This window comes from Rhinoraja longicauda, chromosome 15 (assembly GCF_053455715.1).
Source record: "Rhinoraja longicauda isolate Sanriku21f chromosome 15, sRhiLon1.1, whole genome shotgun sequence".
In the NCBI taxonomy this organism is placed as follows: domain Eukaryota; kingdom Metazoa; phylum Chordata; class Chondrichthyes; order Rajiformes; family Arhynchobatidae; genus Rhinoraja; species Rhinoraja longicauda.
The window spans coordinates 8,329,870-8,349,395 of record NC_135967.1 but is presented as its reverse complement, the minus strand read 5'-3'; the positions used below and the strand labels follow the sequence as shown (position 1 = coordinate 8,349,395).

The following is a 19,526-nucleotide window of genomic DNA, read 5'->3' as shown; positions in this document are numbered from 1 at the left end:
GGCCTGGCTGCAAAACACAGCGAACTGAACCAAACGTGGACACTTGTGCTCCTTCTGCCTGCCAGGACCTGCCTGCTGGATCTCCCGGTTGCTAACCATTTTAGCTCCCCTTCCCATTCCCGTGCCGATCTTTCTGTCGCAGGCCTCCTCCATTGGCAGAGTGAGGCCACTGGCAAACTGGGTGAAGATGGACGGCACGGCGGCGCAGCGGTAGAGTTGCTGCCTCACAGCGCCAGACACCCCAAGTTCGATTAAGACTACAGGTGCTGTCTGTACGCAGTTCGTACGTTCTCCCCATGACCATGAGGGGTTTACTCCGGGTGCTCCGGTTTTCTCCCACATTCCAAAGATGTGCAGGTTTGTAGGTTAAGAGGCTTCAGTAAATTGTCCTCAGTGCGCAGGATAGATCTAGTGTACGGGTGATCGCAGGTCGGCGTGCACCTGGTGGGCCGAAGGGCCTGTTTCCACCTGGTGGGCTGAAGGGCCTGTTTCCATCTGGTGGGCTGAAGGGCATGTTTCCACCTGGTGGGCTGAAGGGCCTGTTTCCACCTGGTGGGCCGAAGGGCCTGTTTCCACCTGGTGGGCTGAAGGGCCTGTTTCCACCTGGTGGGCTGAAGGGCCTGTTTCCACCTGGTGGGCCGAAGGGCCTGTTTCCACCTGGTGGGCTGAAGGGCCTGTTTCCACCTGGTGGGCTGAAGGGCATGTTTCCACCTGGTGAGCTGAAGGGCATGTTTCCACCTGGTGGGCTGAAGAGCCTGTTTCCACACTGTATCTCTAAACTAAGCCAAACACTTCATATTCCACTGGGGTAGATAACAACCTAACAGCATGTACATTGAGGATACAAGGAACTACAGATGCCAGTTTACAAAAAATAAAATAAAAAATGCTGGAGTAACTCAGCAGGTCAGACGGCATCTCTGGAGAATATGGATAGGTGATCCATGTCAGACTGCCTTCTCCTCAGGTACCTTCTCCTGCAACAGCAAGAGATGCAACACCTGTACCTGCTCCCTCACCTCCATCCAGGGACCCCAACAGTCTTTTCAGGTGAGACAGAGGTTCATGGAGCCTCCTCTAACCTCATTTAATGCTTCCAATGTTCCCAATGTGGCCTCCTGTACGTCGGTGAGACCAAGCGTAGGCAGACAGCAGCAATCATTTTGCCAGACTCCTGCATCTGGTTGGCAAGGAATGCTGGATCGCCCGCTTGCTAACTATTTTAACCCTCCCTCCCTTTCCCACACCGAGCTCTTTCTGTCCTGGGCCTTCTTTGTTGCCAGAGTGAAGCCACACGTAAATTGGAGGAACAGCAGCTCATATTCCGCTTGGGTAGCTCACAACGTTTATGTACCTTGAATTCGCCAATTTTAGGTAACTAACCTACGCACACCACCCCCACCTTTCTCCCTCTCTTAACCCTGTACCACATGGATGCACACCCATTTCTCCCTTTCCCCATTCACCCCCCCCCGCCTTCTTCCACCTACGTTCCATCCTCCGGCTTCACATTTCACACCTCCTCCATCCTTATCTCCCACTTTCTCTTTTCACTTCTGGCCTCTGCCAATGAACCTCCCCCCCCCCCCCCCCCCCCCCCCCCATCCCTGCATCCACCTATCACTCCCCACCTCTCTTCCAGCTTTCTCTCCCCTATTACAGTCAGTCTGAAGAAGGGTCCATGGTCCAGTATCCATGGACCCGCTGAGTTACTCAGGCACATTGTGTCTTTCATGTTGTACACCAGCACCTGCAGTTCTTTGTGTGTCAACTGAACAACTTGCTCTAAGTTAAATGTGTCTAAATTAAAGGTTCCGCTTGCCCGTGCTGCCTCACTGCAGTGGTGTGGTTTTAGTTGAAGGGGCAAACGGCAGCCACCTTACCTCTTTCTCCGCTTCCTTCAGCTCAGACTCCTTCTCCTTCACTCGTGTGACAAACATCTGCCTCATCTCTTCCTCCTTCTTCTGCAGCTCCCCCAGAAACTCGTTCCTCTTCGCTTCGTACGTCTCCTGTAAACTGCAAAAGGGAGTTATCACTTGCCACAGACTCGGGTTTTGAGTCAGCATCGGACTTTTTAACGCCTAACAGCAAACAAAAAGTCCAGGTAGAAAATAGCAGAAATTAACACAGAAAGATTAAACACAAGAGGGCGGTGCAGTGGTGCTACAGCAGAGTTGCTGCCTCACAGCTCCAGAGACCCGGGTTGGATCCCGACCACAGGTGCTGTCTGTACGGAGTTTGTACGTTCTCCCTGTGACCGCGTGCTCCGGTTTCCTCCTACACTCCAAAAACGTTCAGGATCATACGTTAATTGGCTACAGATTATAAATTGTCCCTCATGTGTGGGATAGTGCTAATGTATGTGTGGATCACTGGTCGGGCTGGAGGCGGTGGGGCCGAAGGGCCCGTTTCCACTCTGCATCTCTGAAGTCTAAAGTCAACATTTATTCAACATTCATGTACAGCCTGCTAGTCTGTACTTTCCACTGCATCTTGCCAAAACAGAATAAAGCTCCTCCTTCAATGAGCCCATTGAGATGTATTTAACATTAGCACACGTTTCCAACAATAAGTTCCATTTATTTATTTCCTCCACATTATATTATTCAGGACTCTTTTTCCAAGCTCTGGAGCTGCCTCAAAATCCACTCAGTTACTTTTAACTTCTGGTCCGACATAAGTTTCTTTCCTCACCGTAGGTTTTGCCCGATCCACCCAGAGTCCTGCAGAAAATCTTTGCTTCGACTACGTCCTCGCAGAATTTCGCTTTTGCTCAAGAAACTAAATGCATTGCATTAAATTTTCCTGCAGCCATGCATTTAACCTCCAATTTCCCCCTGGCAGAACTGCAATGGTGCTAAAACCACATGAAGGGAAAGTTTTGAATAATTTTATTTCAATAAGACCCAACTTGGAACAGTGACAATGCTGATCAACAGCAACTCTACGCGCACTTAGTTGAGTTTAGTTTATTGTCACGTGTACTGAGGTGCAGTGAAAAGCTTTTGTTCTGCGCTAACCAGTCAGCGGAAACACAGATTACAATCGAACTGTCCACAGTGTACAGATACAGTGCCCTCCATAATGTTTGGGTCAAAGACACATCATTTATTTATTTGCCTCTGTACTCCACAATTTGAGATTTGTAATAGAAAAAAATCACATGTGGTTAAAGTGCACATTGTCAGATTTTAATAAAGGCCATTTTTATACATTTTGGTTTCACCATTTAGAGATTACAGCAGTGTTTATACATCGTCCCCCCATATCAGGGCACCATAATGTTCGGGATACAGCGATGTCATTTAAATGAAAGTAGTCATATCCTTTTGTTGCATATCCTTTGCATGCAATGACTGCTTGAAGTCTGCGATTCATGGACATCACCAGTTGCTGGTGATGGTCTGCCAGGCCTGTATTGCAGACACCTTTAGCTTATGCTTGTTTTGTGGGCTAGTCCCCTTCAGTTTTCTCTTCGGCATATAAAAGGCATGCTCAATAGCTGGGAAGAAACTGTCCCTGAACCTGGAGGTGTGGTCTTCAAATGTCTACCTCCGGCCTGATGGGGGAGGGGAGAAGAGGGAGTGCAACTCGTCCTTGATTATGCTGGTGGCCACTGTACCTCTGTGTACTGGTGGCCACTGTACCTCTGTGCACTGGTGGCCACTGTACTTCAGTGCACGTGACAACTGAGCTTGTTATGATCAAGTTGGCAAAAACGTTCTGGGCATGGTTAAATCGAGAGCTGTGAAGTGTGAGGTTCTGCAGCATACGGAGGGGTGGGGGAATATCAAGGTGTGTTTTTAGGAGTTTAGTTTAGTTTAGTTTAGAGATGCAGCGTGGAAACAGGCCCTTTAGCCCACCAAGTCCTCATCGACCGGCGATCCCCGTACACTAACACTAACCTACACACACCAGGGACGATTTAAGTTTATACCAAGCCAATTAACCTCCAAATCTGTATGTCTTTGGAGTGTGGGAGGAAACCAGAAATCCCAAAGAAAACCCACGCGGTCGCAGGGTGAACGTACAAACTCAGTACAGACAGCTCCCGTAGTCGGGATCGAACGTGGGTCTCTGGCGCTGCGAGGCAGAAACTCTACCGCTGCGCCACTCTCTCGAGCGCGTTACCTGAAGGGCTTGTTGTCAGGGTCGGTGTCCTTGAATCCCATCTCTTCCAGCTTGCAGCGTCGGTACAACTCGTAGTGACGGGCGTGGGTCTGCTCTCGCAGGTCCTCCATGTTCACCCGGATCAGCATCTCCCGCAGTTTGACAAAGTCACAATGGTTCTCGTTCTCCACTGCACCGCCATCATGCGTTTCAGGGCGTTTACAAAGGAAAGCAGCACAGTTAACTCTTGAACACATCTTCTCAGGGAACAGTACAATGGCGCAAATTAGTCTGAGGTACAATGTAGAAATAGGAACTGCAGATGCTGGTTTACAAAAATAAAACACAATGTGCTGTTAGAGTATAGAAGTTGGGAGGTCATGTTGCAGTTATATAAGACGCTGATCGGGCCACATTTACAGTATTGTGTTCAGTTCTGGGCACCATGTTATAGGGAGGATGTTGTCAAGCTGGAACAGGCGCAGAGATGATTTACGAGGATGTTGCCTGAATTCGAGGGCATGAGTTATAGGGAGAGGTTGAGCAGGCTGGGACTTTATTTCTTGGAGCGCAGGAGGATAAGGGGTGATCTTACAGCGGTGTACAAAATCCTGAGAGGAATAGATCGGGTAGACCCACAGAGTCTCTTGCCCAGAGCAGGGGAATCGAAAACCAGAGGACATAGGTTTAAGGGGAAAAGATTTAATAGGAATCTGAGGGATAACTTTTTCACACAAAGGGTGGTGGCTGTATGGAACGAGCTGCCAGAGGAAGTAGTTGAGGCAGGGACTATCGCAAAGTTTCAGAAACATTTCGTACATACATAGGACAGGTTTAGAGGGATATGAGCCAAACGCGGGCAGGTGGGGAATGTTTGTCATGTCTGGCTGTCTGAGAATAGGCTCTGAAACCCACTGAATTCTGGCCTATTGGCACCTTTTCTCTTGACAATAAAGCTCTTCCACACCTGTGGCATCTGCAGAATGAAGAGGAGTCTTTACTCAAAATGTCACCTGTCCATGTAGAAACAAGGAAGTGCAGGTGCTGGTTTGCAACATTGCAGGGATAGGTGACGTTTCGACGTTTAAGAGCTGGATAGAGCTGTTAATGATAGCGGAGTCAGGGGGTATGGGGAGAAGGCAGGAACAGGGTACTGATTGAGAATGATCAGCCATGATCTCATTGAATGGTGGTGTTGGCTCGAAGAGCCGAATGGCCTCCTCCTGCACCTATTGTCTATTGTTTATTGAGTCAGGACCCTTCTTCCCAAAATGTCGCCTATCCGTGCTCGCCAGAGAAGCTGCCTGATACGCTGAGTTACTCCAGCACTTTGTGTTTTTGTTTTGTGCATATTAGTTAATGTGTGCATATTAGTTAGCTCCTTGCAGTGAGGAGAGGGTGCAGCTGCAATGCACTCTATGCCAGCCCGCTGACTGGGTCACTCCTCTCAGGGCCGGCCGGCCGGCCAACCACCACCGCCATGGGGTGGAGGCGCCGAGCCAGGAAGATGTCCACCCTGACCATCCGCAGATCCCGAGGCAGCTCGTCCAGCACGGCCTCCCGCCACTTGTGAAAACAAGCCGCAGAGCTGCTGCTGCATGAATCACCCTGCAGCTGCACAAACAACTTGGTGAAGGCAGTGCGACTGGAGTTAGTCTGCTCTCACGCAAGCATCCTGTGTCCTCCCTCCTTCAGACACGGAGGAAGGAGGAGAACTTCTTCAAGGAGATTTCTCAGTAAAATGGAGAAACAAGGAACTGCAGATACTTTGAAGCAAAACACAAAGTGCTGGAATAACTCAGCAGTGCGCACGGTGGTAGAGCCGCTGCCTTACAGCGCCAGTGACCCGGGTTCCATCCTGACTATGGTTGCTGTCTGCAAGGAGTTTGTACGTTCTCCCTATGACCGCTCGGGTTTTCTCCGGGTGCTCCGGTTTCCTCCCACACTCCAGGTACGTGTGCAGGTTAATTTGGCTTTGGTAAAAATTGTAAATTGTCCCTGGTGTGGCGGATAATGTTAGCGTACGCACGATCGCCGGGTCGGTGCGGACTCGGTGGGCTGAAGGGCCTGTTCCCTGCTCTGTGTCTCTCAACTAAAGTACAATGTTTACAAAAGTGAATAAAAAGGAACAAAATATATTTGTTTTCAACTCACTTTTCTTGACACTGCGCAGTTAACTCGGATTTGCTTTTTTTTTAAAACGCACTAGGAACCATTTTCTCGGGTCACACCCCTTTGTAATATCGGGCCACCTACACTATATGGAAAGTGATTCCTCAGATCATGAGGCTCAGTGTGCTAATGGTTCGGACATTGGTTTCTTGTTAGAGGTTGTGGTTGAGTGGTATTTTGGTTGCAATGAGCTATACTCAACATTGAGAGAAAGTCAAGAAGAATAAAATGGACCGTTAACGGCGATGCTTTAGCAGCAGAACCGGTGAAGCCAGCTCACCCTGCACTGTCCCCCACGGGTACTGCCGTGCCTTCATCATCTTGTTCCCAATCTTAATCTCCTCTGTACTTCCAACGACAGCAAAAGGCAAATGAGCCTGAAACACATCAACACAAATGGATATACATGCACAGCAGTGATGGAATGACTCACAATGCACAGCCTGGTTTCAACCTTCATCAGTATTTAGCAGCTCATTTGACCCTTCAAAGATGCACTGTTCTTTTCAATTAGTCCCACCCCACTGCTCTTACACCATTGTACAGTAACTCTCTCTCCCTTGGCTTTCATCCAAATTGCTATTCAATACTGTTTAGGAAGGAACTGCAGTTGCTGGTTTAAACCGAAGGTAGACTCAAAAAGCTGCAGTGACTCAGCGGGTCAGGCAGCATCTCTGGAGGAAAGGAATAGGTGACGTTTCGGGTCGAGACCCTTCTTCAGGTCAGGTCTCGACCTGGGAAACGTCACCTATTCCTTTTCTCCAGAGATGCTGTCTGACCCGCTGAGCTACCCCAGCTATTTGTATCTACTGGCCAATCGTGTTCAACTTTCTCTTTTGGCCTTTATCCAAATTACCAACTTTCAGATCATGTTTTTAAAATAAAGATTTCTCATTTCAGTTTTCCTTGTTGATTCCCAGGCATGCATTTCCTTTGTTACCAACACCCTCAAGAGAATTAGTTTCCTAAAACCCACCACGGAAAGAGTATCATAAGCCACCCACAGCCAACTAACTACACAGCTAACTCCCTCCCTGACTGCCCCCAGAAACTCTAACCCCAGCCTCACCACATTCTCCCACTGAGAAAACTTATGTTACTTTATGTTTTAAAACTTATATTTGAAATATCACATCTTGCATAAAAATATTTTAAAAATAAATTATATTTTAAAATAAATTATATTAATTATATATTAAAATAAATTAAGGATTATATTTCAAACCAAATTAGATTAATTACATTTCAAAGTAAATTAGATTAATTATATTTCAAACTAAATTATACTTATTATATTTCAAAATAAATTATATTAATTTTATTTCAAATTAAATTATATTTTAAAATAAATTATTTTAAACTATGCGTAGGAAGGAACTGCAGATGCTGGTTTAAACTGAAGATAGACACAAGAAACTAGAGTAACTCAGCGGGTCAGGCAGCATCTCTGGAGAGAAGGAAAAGGTGACGTTTCGGGTCGAGACCCTTCTTCAGACCATCTTGCATAAAAATCAAAATCTAAATATATTTAAAAATAATGTCCTCAGATTATATATATTTTTTTTTTATCACTTTTTATATACAAATCCCATCCTCAGATTACAAAACATCTTGCATAAAAATTATATTAAAAAAAATATTTACAAAAATTATTTATAATCATAGAACATGGATGGAGGCCCTTCGGCCCAACTTCCCCATGCCAACCTAGATGCCCCGTCTCCACGTCCCACCTGCCTGCGTTTGGCCCATGTCCTTCTAAACCTTTCCTATCCATGCACCTGTCCAAGCACCATGTACTTCCTCAGATTATGTTAAAAAGGAAATCACTTCTTGCATTAAAGTTACAAAAACCACAAAAGCCCCATATTATGTCTGCATTTTATTTTAGATTTGTCAAACAGTGACTGTACGTACTAGCTTGTACGTTCCTTGCCAAGACTGCAATGGAAACCATCTGCCCATATTCCTCATGAAGCGATCTGTTAGTATCATGCAGCAAGGTGATTATTTGTTGCCCTTCCTCATTGACTTGGGTGGCATAGTGGCGCAGCGGTAGAGCTGCTGCCTAACAGCGCCAGGGACCTGGGTTCGAAGCTGACTGTGGGTGCTGTCTGTAGGGAGTTTGCGCGTTCTCCCTGTGACCAAGTGGGTTTACTCCGGGTGCTCCAGTTTCCTCCCAAACTCCAAAGATGTACAGGTTTGTAGGTTAATTGGATTTGGTAAAATTGCAAGTTGTCCTCAGTGTTTAGGATAGTGCTAGTGTACGGGGAGATCGCTGGTCGGTGCGGACTCAGTGGGCCTGCTTCTGCGCTTATCACTAAAGTCTAAAGCCCACAAGGTGATGAGAGGCAAGTCCTCCTTGAACCCTAGCTGTCTGGGCAGGAAGGATCTCCCCCTCTCTGGATGGGTGGCTGCGATTTCCAATAGTTATTAACCTACTCCCAGAGAACAGGAATAGATTTGGCAAACTACAATTTCCAGTTCAGCACGAAGGCAAAGAAAAGGCAAACTCACGTTCATGGTTCCATTGATCTCGGCCACAGTGTCGTCATCCGTGGGGAACTGGTAGATCTGAACCCCATTGCTGACCAATTCACTCATGATCTTGATCTTGAATTTCTGGAGCTCGGTTTTGGAAATGGAATCTGCTTTGGCAATGATTGGAAAGATATTGACCTGAAAGATAAGAGAAGGTCTTTGGCTACGGGTTTATACAGGGTAGCAACTCACGGGAGCTGTCCAGTTGCGTTTAAATGTAGCCCTGAATAAAATCTTACGGTATAAAAGTTTAAATAGGAGCAAGAAACGAGGATAAATTACAGAATGTTAGAGGACAGGAGAGATGAAGATCAACGAACATCTTATCTTTTTACAGGTTATGTTAGTGGCACAGTGGTGCAGCTGGTAGAACTGCTGCCGCACAGCACCAGCGACCCGGGTTTGATCCTGACCTCAGCAGCTCTCTGTGTGGAGTTTGCACGTTCTGTGACCACATGCATGTCCTCCGCACGTCCTACATGTGCCGAATCCATTGGAAAATGGCCACAAATCAGCACGGTGTCACAGCGGGAAGAGCTGCTGCCTCACAACGCTAATCACCCAGACTCAATCCTGGCCTCGAACACTGTCTGTGCGGAATTTGCACGTTCTCCCCATGACTGCGTGGGTTTTCTCCGGGTGCTCTGGTTTCCACCCATGTCCCAAAGATCCATGGGCTTGTAGTTTAATTGGCCTCTGTAAATTGCTCCCTAGTGTGCAGGGAGTGGATGTGAAAGTGGGATAACATTTAACTAGTGTGAATGGGTGATCGATGGTCAGCATGGACCGGGAGGGCTGAAGGGCCTGTTTCCATGCTGTATCTTTCAATTGCTTCAAACAAATTCTCAGGTCCACAGACTTGGTCAGAACCTTATTTCAATAGGTGTTTAGCGAATGTTTACCCCAGGCAATCAGCATTCCCAGGTATAGCACAGAAAAGCCCACAACTGCTCGTTTAGTTTAGAGATAAAGCTGTGGAAACAGGCCCTTCAGCCCACCGAGTCTGTGCTCACCAACGATCGCCCGTACACTAGGGACAATATACAGAAGCCAATTAACCGACAAACCTGTAGGTCTTTGCAGTGTGGGAGGAAACTGGAGCACCTGGAGAAAACCCACCCAAACACAAGGACGTACAAACTCCGTACAGACAGCACCCGTAGTCGGGATTGAACCTGGGTCTCTGGCGCTGTAAGGCAGCAAGTCTTCTGCTGCGCCACTGTGCCGCACACCACAATCTCAAAGATCCCGCAGAAGGCTAGCTACTGTGTAAAGTCACGGGTATTTACACAATAGCAGCCAGCAAGCTTCCAAAATCAACACGAGAGTGCGTGCTGAAGGAGTCAGTGGAGGCAATTTGCAATGCTGCATTTGTTGAGAGCATCGTACTCCACAAATGTAGCACTAAGATGCCCAGCTAGATGCAACTCACTGAAGATGCAAGGTGAAAGTTCCCCAGCACCATATCCACCCCGACTAAACAGAAATTCTTATTTTGTTGCCATTTCCTTTAACAGCTTCAAAGCCGAATAAAGAAATTGCAGAGAATTGTGGACACAACCCAGACCATCGCACAAACCGACCTCCATATTGACTCCATTTACGCATCACGCTGCCTCGGCAAGGCCAGCAGCATAATCAAGGACGAGTCACGCCCCGGCCACTCCCTCTTCTCCCCTCTCCCAAAGGGCAAACGGCATAGAGGTGTGGAAACGCACACCCCCAGATTCAGGGACAGTTTCTTCCCAGCTGTTATCAGCAACTGAACCATCCAACCAACAACTAGAGAACAGTTCTGAACTAGTGTCTACCTCGTTGGAGACCCTCGGACTATCTTTGATCGGACTTTATTTTGCACTGAGTGCTCTTCACATTATTCCCTTTATCATGTATCTGTACAATGCGTTCGGCTCGATTGTAATCATGTCATGTCTCTCCACTGACTAGTTAGCACGCAACAAAAACTTTTCACTGTACCTCGGCACACGTGACAATAAACTAAACTAAACTAATACTAAGAGGTTAAAAGCTCTGAGGAGATAGCACACGAGGCTCAACTAAGATCCCATGGCCTGGAATCTAAACATTTTGATTAATTGGCTTTTAATCTTCAATAACTAAACTCCTGGTCACTCCCTTCTGAAAAACTCCAAAATAAAAATCTGGAGATAAAGCAGATTGTTATTGTTTGAATTTCCTCGTCGAGGGCAGATTAGTGAGGCACAGCACACAAACAATGGAAGCAGAGGATGGGATTTGAAATATTTGGACAATTTCCACATATAATCAGTCACAAGATCAATATCCTCTTTTACACAGTTTTCCGCTGAGTTTTAGTTTAGTTTAGCTTAGAGATTCAGTCCCTTCGACCCACTTAGTCCACGCTGACCAGTGATCCCTGTAAACACAAACACACACACACAACCTTCTATGTGGAAAAGGTTGCCCCTCAGGTCTGCAAAGTCTTTTCTTAAATCTTAAATCTATGCCCTATCTAGTGCTGACTTCTCACTTCTCCAGGCAAAAGATGATGATCATTCACTTATCTATTCCCCTCATGGTTTTATCAATGTCTACAAGGTCACCCTTCAAGTGGGGACCATTCACTCAATCACAAGAGAAACGTTGACCAGTGAGCCACTTGCACTTCATTGGATGGCAAGGAACTTGGTCCGAGGCAGGTTTTGAGAAGCACCCCAGAGGGAGAGGGAAGATGGCAGATGGATAAGGGGTGAGGTTTCCGAGACTTGCCGACTGTAGTTTAGTTCAGTGATACACTGTCGAGACAGGCCCTTCGGCCCATCGAGTCCGCGCCGACCATCGATCACCCGTACACTAGTTCTATCCTACCCACAAGGGACAATTTACAGAAGCCAATTAACCCGCACGTCTTTGGAATGTGGGAGAAACTGGAGCACCCGGAGAAAGCCCACGCAGTCATGGGGAGAATGGACAAACTCCTTACAGACAGCGCCCATAGCAGGATCGAACCCAGGTCTCTGGTGCTGTGAGGCAGCAACTCTACCACTGCGCCACCGTGCCGCTGTGTAGACATAGCTGCAAATGGAGTGACGAAATTTAAGGGCCCCGACCTAAAACGTCACCTATCCATTTCCCCCATGGATGCTACCTGACCCACTGAGTTCTCCCAGCACTTCGTGTTTTGATTAAACTTAGGTCAGAAATTAGGCCAGAATTGAAGCAAAGATCCACAAGGTTTGTCGAGCAGCTGGTAACAGAAACAATGCCGAGGATAACTCCAGCAAAGGTGGCCCAGGTTTTACCCTTAACAGTGGCCGGACACTCAAGGTGGTAGATATGCGTGATCTAAGTGCAAGCCTCCTGAGCTATGCCTCACCTTGCTGTCCAGTTTCTTCATGGTCACCAAATCGAGAGACTTGAGCGAGTGGCCGGTGGGGGCGATGAAGTACAGGCAGACGTGGATGCGGCTGTCGTGGAAGCTGTGTAGCGTACGCTTGATCTTCAACTCCTCCTGTAGGTAGGCCTCGAACTGGGCATCAATAAACTCCACAATAGACCTGTAGCTGCAAGTACAGAGAGCACAGTCTGTCAAACAGAGGAGCGCCACACTGTGGTAAAGCGGTCTGAACAGAGTGTTTCGACTTTAGGACTTTAGGATTTACAGATATGGTGCGGAAACAGGCCCTTCGGCCCACCGAGTCCGTGCCGACCAGCGATCACCCCGAACACTGGCACTGTCCTCTCCACAAGGGACAATTTACAATTTTACCAAAGCCAATTAACCTACAAACCTGTACGTCTTTGGAGCGTGGGAGGAAACTGGAGCAACTGGAGAAAATCCACAGGGAGAACGTACAAACTCCGTACAAAGAGCATCTGTGGTCAGGATCGAACCCAGGACTCTGGTGCTGTAAGGCAGCGACTCTGCCGCTGCGCCACTGTGCTGCCCCTGTTTGAGTCGGATCATACAACGGCCATGGTCTATCCAAGAGACACAATTGTCACCCACCCAAGCGCCAGGCTGGAGACAAACATGCAACACGGCCATAGGCACAGAGTTGGGGCCAATGTAATCAGGGTGGTCATGTTCTCCAGACTGCAAGTTGCGAATTATGTTGAAATATCACAAAGCTGAGATGGTACCATGGGTGGAACATTTTGGACCATCTCAACGTATCTCAAAGATCCATCCCTGCAAACTCCTACCTCTTTCACATCCCGTCCAATAAATCCTTTGGTTATCTTTTAAAAGGCATCTTGTCTGGTCGGCACTTTTGAATCTATTTACACCCTCCGTGATTCGCACGCCCCGATTTCAGCGCTCTTTGCAATCTTGGTAGCTCTCCAAGTACAGAATGGATATTTGGTTAAATGTCGCATTAAGCTGCACCACTGTTAATCCAGTACCCCACAACCTCAGTTTGGTTTGGGAACAGCTCTGCCCAAGACTGCATGAAATTACAGAGAGGTGTGGATGTAGCCCAATCCATCACATGGACCAAACTCCCAATGTTGACTCCACCTGCACTTCACACCGCCTTGGAAAAACAGCCGACATAATCAAAGGCATGCCCCACCCCACTCATTACCGCCAGGCAGAAGGTACAGAAGCTTGAAAGCGTGCACCATCAGCCTCAGGAACAGCTTCTTCCACTCTGTGATCAGGCTTCTGAACTGTCCTTCCGTAAGTTAGGGTATTTGTCCAATTCACTTCTACCCCAATGCGGATATTGAACTTTCTCTATGGAACTGGTGCACTGCGATGCTGAGAACTATCTTCGTCACTCTCGATCTTCCACTTTGCTCTATCTATTGTACTTGAGTTTGGTTCGGTTGTATTGATGTATATAGCATTAATGGTCTGCGCCTGCGCTGCCCTCGTAGCTGCGGCTTGCCTGCAGTCCGTTTGTCTTTTGTGTTTTTTGTTGTTTTTTTGTCTTAATTGTAGTTTAGATATGATGTAGTGTTTGTGATTTTGTGTTATGTGGGGGGGGGGGGGGGGGGGCGGGGGGAACTGTAAAACTGTAAAATTGTCTCTTCCGAACGGAGACGCGACCTTTGTTTTCTGTGTCGCGTCTCCGTTCCCGCTGCAGCCTACCATCAGCCATGCACCTGGAGCTGGCGGCCTCCAGCTGGGACCACCTAGGCTCTGGTTCGCAGAGCCCGCGGCCCGGACTCACCACCTGCGGCGCTGGCTGCCTCCGGATGCTGCGGGAGCGGCTGCGACTCGTCTCCGGAGGCTTCGGCCGCGGGCCGCGTGGACGTCGGAAGCTCGTAGGCCCCTGGGTGGGGGCCGACATCGGGAGCTCCGGCAGCGTCTTCGCCCGCCCCGAATCGCGGGGCTTGGGTCAGCCCACCGCGGACCTTTCACCGTCCGGCGCGGCGCTTCAATGTCGGGAGCCCCGACCGCCCCGAAGTGGCAAGTTCAACAGCCTGACCGCGGGAGAAGACGGCAGGGGAAGAGAAAATACATTCTGGCCTTCCATCACAGTGAGGAGGTGACTGGAGGAGACTCACTGTGATGGATGTTTCTTTTGTTTGGTGTTGGTTTATGATTGTATGTGTTATTGCATATTTTTATTGCTTATTTTTATTGGTCTTATTGTTGGACTGTGGGTAATCTTTCATTTCACTGTACATTTATGTGTATGTGACAAATAAATTGACTATTGATCTGATTTGATTGATTAGCATGCAAAGCAAAGCTTTTCACTGTGACAACAATAATAAAACTAATCGTACAAATCTGCAAGTATGTTGGGGTCCACCTCTGATATTCTGGCAATTGGTGGTCCAGCCCCCCCCTTTAATCCAGATAAAATCCCCCCGCCCACAGAAGTCCTCCCGAAAATGTGCCAAGGCCGGGTGAGGTGGCCGATTCTAAATTTGCCCGCTGCAGCCGGGGCTTTGGAACTCCGGCCTGCAGATCCGTTTCCACAGCCGACTTCCACGGCTGATCGGTATCTCGGCTCCCCTCCCCCAAGGCTGTGATCTCCATTAGTCCAGTAAAACGGATAATCCAGAAAGGCGGTGGAACCGAGGTTGCCGGAAGACCCGCGGTAGATCAGTGCCTGCCAAAGGCAATCCTGAAGAAGCTCCGGGCTAAACTGTTCAGTGCGGCCAACATAGCAGAACAAATGTAAACAACATGACAAAGATGATGAGAACGTAATGACTGACCTTTCCTCCTTGTTAATCTGGTCCCCAAATCCCACACTGTTTATAATGGACAGCTTCAGGCGGACGCTACTCTCCTGCAGTTCGTAGCTGTTGGACTTTATGTGGACTCCGGGTTGACTGTGTGAGGCGGGATCACTTTCAAACTTGGTGTTGAACAGGGTGTCCATCAAGGTGGACTTCCCAAGACCAGTTTCACCTAAAGGCAAGGAAGGAACATTGGTTAATAGAGCGTGACCTTCTCAATGACCAACCTACCAGCTGAACAGTGCGATTGGCATTGTTACACACGTGACAGAGCAGCGTTTCCCATGGACGGCCTGTAGTGATCTATTAGACTGAGCAAAGCTTCCAGAGAAAGGTGGCGCAGCGGTAGAGTTACTACCTCACAGGGCTGGAGGCCCAAGTTCGATCCTGACTACGGGTGCTGTCTGTCAGTATGGAGTTTGTACGTACTCCCTGTGACCACATGGGTTTTCAACGGGTGTTTCAGTTTCCTTGCACACTCCAAAGACGTACAAGTTTTATCTAAATTGGTCACATTGTGAATTGTCCCTCGTGTGTGGGATACGCGCTAGTGAACTGGGCGATCATTGGTCAGCGCGAACCCGGTGAGCCGAAGGGCCTGTTTCTATTCTGTCTCTCGAAAGTCTAAAGTAAAGTCTGACGAGCTTGATAATTAGGCAAAGACACAAAGTGCTGGAGTAACGCAGTGCGTCAGGCAGCATCTCTGGAGAACACGAATAGGTGATGTTTCGGGTTGGGATCCTGCCTCAGTCTGGGCAAGGGTCTCAACCCAAAACGTCACCTATCCATGATCTCCAGAGATGCTGCCTGAACCGCTGAGTTACTCCAACACTGTGTCTTTTTTCGTAAGCCGGTATCTGTAGTACCTTGTGTCTTGATAATCAAGCATACAATTCTCAAACAAAAGTAATGCAATTGTTACTCACTTCTAACTTCCCCTTAAAAAGATGCCTGGGTGTTGACGGAAACAAACTCTGAGCTCTTAGAGAGAATACATCTCTGTTCATGGTAATTGAACAGAATCTGCACAAACAGAATCTGTCTCACTTTGTCAACCCTGTGCATTAGCAAGGGCATCTGTTAAATATCAAGGCCCCAAGATATCCGATAATACCACAATCCCTCACTCCTGAATCTCTAACCTTTTGATTAAAAAGCGGCACGGTGGCGCAGCAGTAGAGTTGCTGCCTTACAGCGAATGCAGCGCCGGAGACTCAGGTTCGATCCTGACTACGGGCGCCGTCTGTACGGAGTTTGTACGTTCTCCCCGTGACCTACGTGGGTTTTCTCCGAGATCTTCGGTTTCCTCCCACACTCCAAAGACGTACAGGTATGTAGGTTAATTGGCTGGGCAAATGTAAAAATTGTCCCCAGTGTGTGTAGGATAGTGTTAATGTGCGGGGATCGCTGGGCGGCGCGGACCCGGTGAGCTGAAGGGCCTGTTTCCGTGCTGTATCTCTAAATCTAAAATCTAAAAATATAACCCAGTGAGTCGAGTTGACAATGGAAATAAGTTTTCAGGGATTTTGTTTTTTCAGGTATTCCAAGGGAACTCCAATCAGTTTTTGCAATCATGACCCCACTGCCTATACACAGCTGCACTTCCAGGGTTAGTTGAATAAAGAGCTGGAGGGCATAGGTTTAAGGAAAGAGGGGAAAGATTTCATAGGATGCCGAGTGGCAACGTTTTCTCCACAGGTAGGTGGAAGAAGCCATCAGAGGAAGTAGTTGAGGCAGGTACAATGATATTTAAAAAGTCTGAAGAAGGGTCCCGACCAAAAACATCACCTAACCATGTTCTCCATGGTTCTTCCTGGATGACCGGGGACGGCGCGGACTCGGTGGGCCGAAGAGCCTGCTTCCGCGCTGTAACTCCGAAGTCTATGGTCTGCAGACATTTGGACAGTTAGGGAAGGATTAAAAGGATACGCCCAAACATGGGTGGATGGGCATCTTTGTCAGCATGGATGAGCTGGGCCTAAGAGCCTAATTTCCATACTCCATGACTCCATGAGACGGGTTGTAAAAAACTCGATAGTAACAGCAGCTTTGTCACGCAGCACGATGAACTCCACCTGCTATGAGCTTCACTGGGACGCTGAGCTGGAATGAAGCCAACTCTCCCACAATGTGGTGAGATTTACTCAGGAATTTTGCTCTCTTTGAATGGAATCCTTAAATATTACCCGGCGGAGGTCTGCTGAGAACAAAGAGGGACCGTCGTGGAGCTGCCGTGAGAAGGTAAGACTGTACTCGGAACTTGTGAAACGTTGCCTGCTGCAGAATCATGGCAACTCTTTGTGTTCTGTCTTGGTGAAGTCAGCTGTGTGATTTTACCGGATTGAATGCAAAATCAAAGAGTTTCACAGTGCCTGGGTACACGTGACAACGAGGTATCATTGAGTTTAGATTTAGATTTTAGATTTGGAGATACAGCGCGGAAACAGGCCCTTCGGCCCACCGGGCCCGCACCGCCCAGCAATCCCCGCACATTAACACTATCCTACACACACTAGGGACAATTTTTACATTTTATCCAGTCAATTAACCTACATACCTGTACGTCTTTGGAGTGTGGGAGGAAACCGAAGGACTCGGAGAAAACCCACGCAGGTCACCGGGAGAACGTACAAACTCCGTACAGACGGCGCCCGTAGTCAGGATCGAACCTGAGTCTCCGGCGCTGCATTCGCTGCAAGGCAGCAACTCTACCGCTGTGCCACCGTGCCGTCTTTCTTGTTTGCACGATTATCGGGAGGTTGGTGTGAGACGGGGGGGGGGGGGGGGGGGGGGGTGCAGAAGGGACAAGCACAAGCACTGCTTGCCCCCCCCCCCCCCCCCTCTAACCAGAGAGGAACGACAAAATACAAAGTTCACAGTCGCCAGGTGGCTGAGCTTCACATCATTGAGTGCAGCTCTGGTGGCACCGTCACAGGAAGGATGTGAAGGCTTCGGAGAGGATGCAGAAGACGCTTGCCAGATTGCTGCCTGGATTAGAGGGTATTAGCTGTAAGGTTGCACAAACCTTGGATTGTTTTCCCTGGAGCATCAGAGGTTGAAGGGAGGCCTGACAGATGTGTATAAAACATGAGCGGGATAGATGGCATAGATGGTCAGAGCCTTTACCCCAGGGTGGAATTGTCAAAGACTCGAGGGTATAAAGACCCGGTGGCGCAGCGGTAGAGTTGCTGCCTTACAGCGAATGCAGCGCCGGAGACTCAGGTTCGATCCTGACCACGGGCGCCGTCTGTGCGGAGTTTGTACGTTCTCCCCGTGACCTGCGTGGGTTTTCTCAGAGATCTTCGGTTTCCTCCCACACTCCAAAGACGTGCAGGTATGTAGGTTAATTGGCTGGGCAAATGTAAAAATTGTCCCTAGTGGGTGTAGGATAGTGTTAGTGTGCGGGGATCGCTGGGCGGCGCGGACCCGGTGGGCCGAAGGGCCTGTTTCCGCGCTGTATCTCTAAATCTAAAAATAAATCTAAAATAAAGGCGAGAGGGACAACGTTGAAAAGGAGGTGTGGGAGGTAAGTTTGTGTGTCATTCTTACATACAGAAGATAGGGGCAGATATGATAGAGGCAATGGAGAGGCTTTTAGTTAGGTACAGGGACGCGACGAGAATAGAGGGAGATGGCTCACGTGCAAGTAGAGATTACTTTATCATGGGATCATGTTCAGCACGGACACCGTGGGCCAAGGGGCCTGTTCCAGAACCAGGGGACACAGTTTAAGAATAAGGGGTAGGCCGTTTAGAACGGAGATGAGGAAAAACTTTTTCACTCAGAGAGTTGTAAATCTGTGGAATTCTCTGCCTCAGAAGGCAGCGGAGGCCAATTCTCTGGATGCTTTCAAGAGAGAGCTAGATAGAACTTTTAATGATAGCGGAGTCAGGGAGTATGGGGAGAGGGCAGGAACGGGGTACTGATTGTGAATGATCAGCCATGATCACATTGAATGGCGGTGCTGGCTGGAAGGGCCGAATGGCCTAATCCTGCACCTATTGTCTGTTAAATGCATACGTCACTGCCACCTGGCTGAGGGATGCAGGTTTTCAGATGGAGTGGTGGTAAACAGCATATTCCCAACTGCCCGTGGGAAAATTCCTCAATAACGTATTGCTGTAAATAACTGACTATGAGAAACTGCACCAGCAGCGATTTATAAATAACTATGTGGTTCTCGAAACCCCCCCACTGCTGCTTGTTGTGTAGGCTGGGGTCAACAGGGGCAGAACTTCCCAGCTTCAAGTACAAGCTGTGGCTAAGGATTCCCTATGGAGTATTGACCACAGTTAGAGGAAAAACACTGTGTCCACACCGACATCCTTCACTTGTATAAAGGCAGATACAATGGATTGCAGGTAGGGTTGTCCATAGTAGATTGGAAAAACAGGCCCCAGGACAAGTCAGTAAACAAGCCGTGGCAGATATTTAAACAGCAACCGTAACGCCCAACAAAAATCTAACTGGAGCGACTAGGCTTGTATACACTGGAATTTAGAAGGATGAGAAGAGAT

The 19,526-nt window shown here is 48.3% G+C and overlaps 1 protein-coding gene across 2 annotated transcripts in view; it reads right to left on the bottom strand.

Annotated features, from left to right (window-relative positions):
- Positions 1 to 19,526, bottom strand: part of LOC144600509 (septin-6) — a 79,105-nt gene that overhangs the window by 10,447 nt on the left and 49,132 nt on the right. For both annotated transcript variants that reach the window (XM_078412165.1, XM_078412166.1), the window contains exons 3-8: positions 14,986 to 15,181; positions 12,182 to 12,368; positions 8,800 to 8,961; positions 6,563 to 6,659; positions 4,132 to 4,300; positions 1,884 to 2,016 (exon numbers count right to left, since the gene is read on the bottom strand). In XM_078412165.1, coding sequence (XP_078268291.1) covers positions 1,884 to 2,016; positions 4,132 to 4,300; positions 6,563 to 6,659; positions 8,800 to 8,961; positions 12,182 to 12,368; positions 14,986 to 15,181 — 944 coding nt within the window. The remainder of the gene's footprint in view (positions 1 to 1,883; positions 2,017 to 4,131; positions 4,301 to 6,562; positions 6,660 to 8,799; positions 8,962 to 12,181; positions 12,369 to 14,985; positions 15,182 to 19,526) is intronic.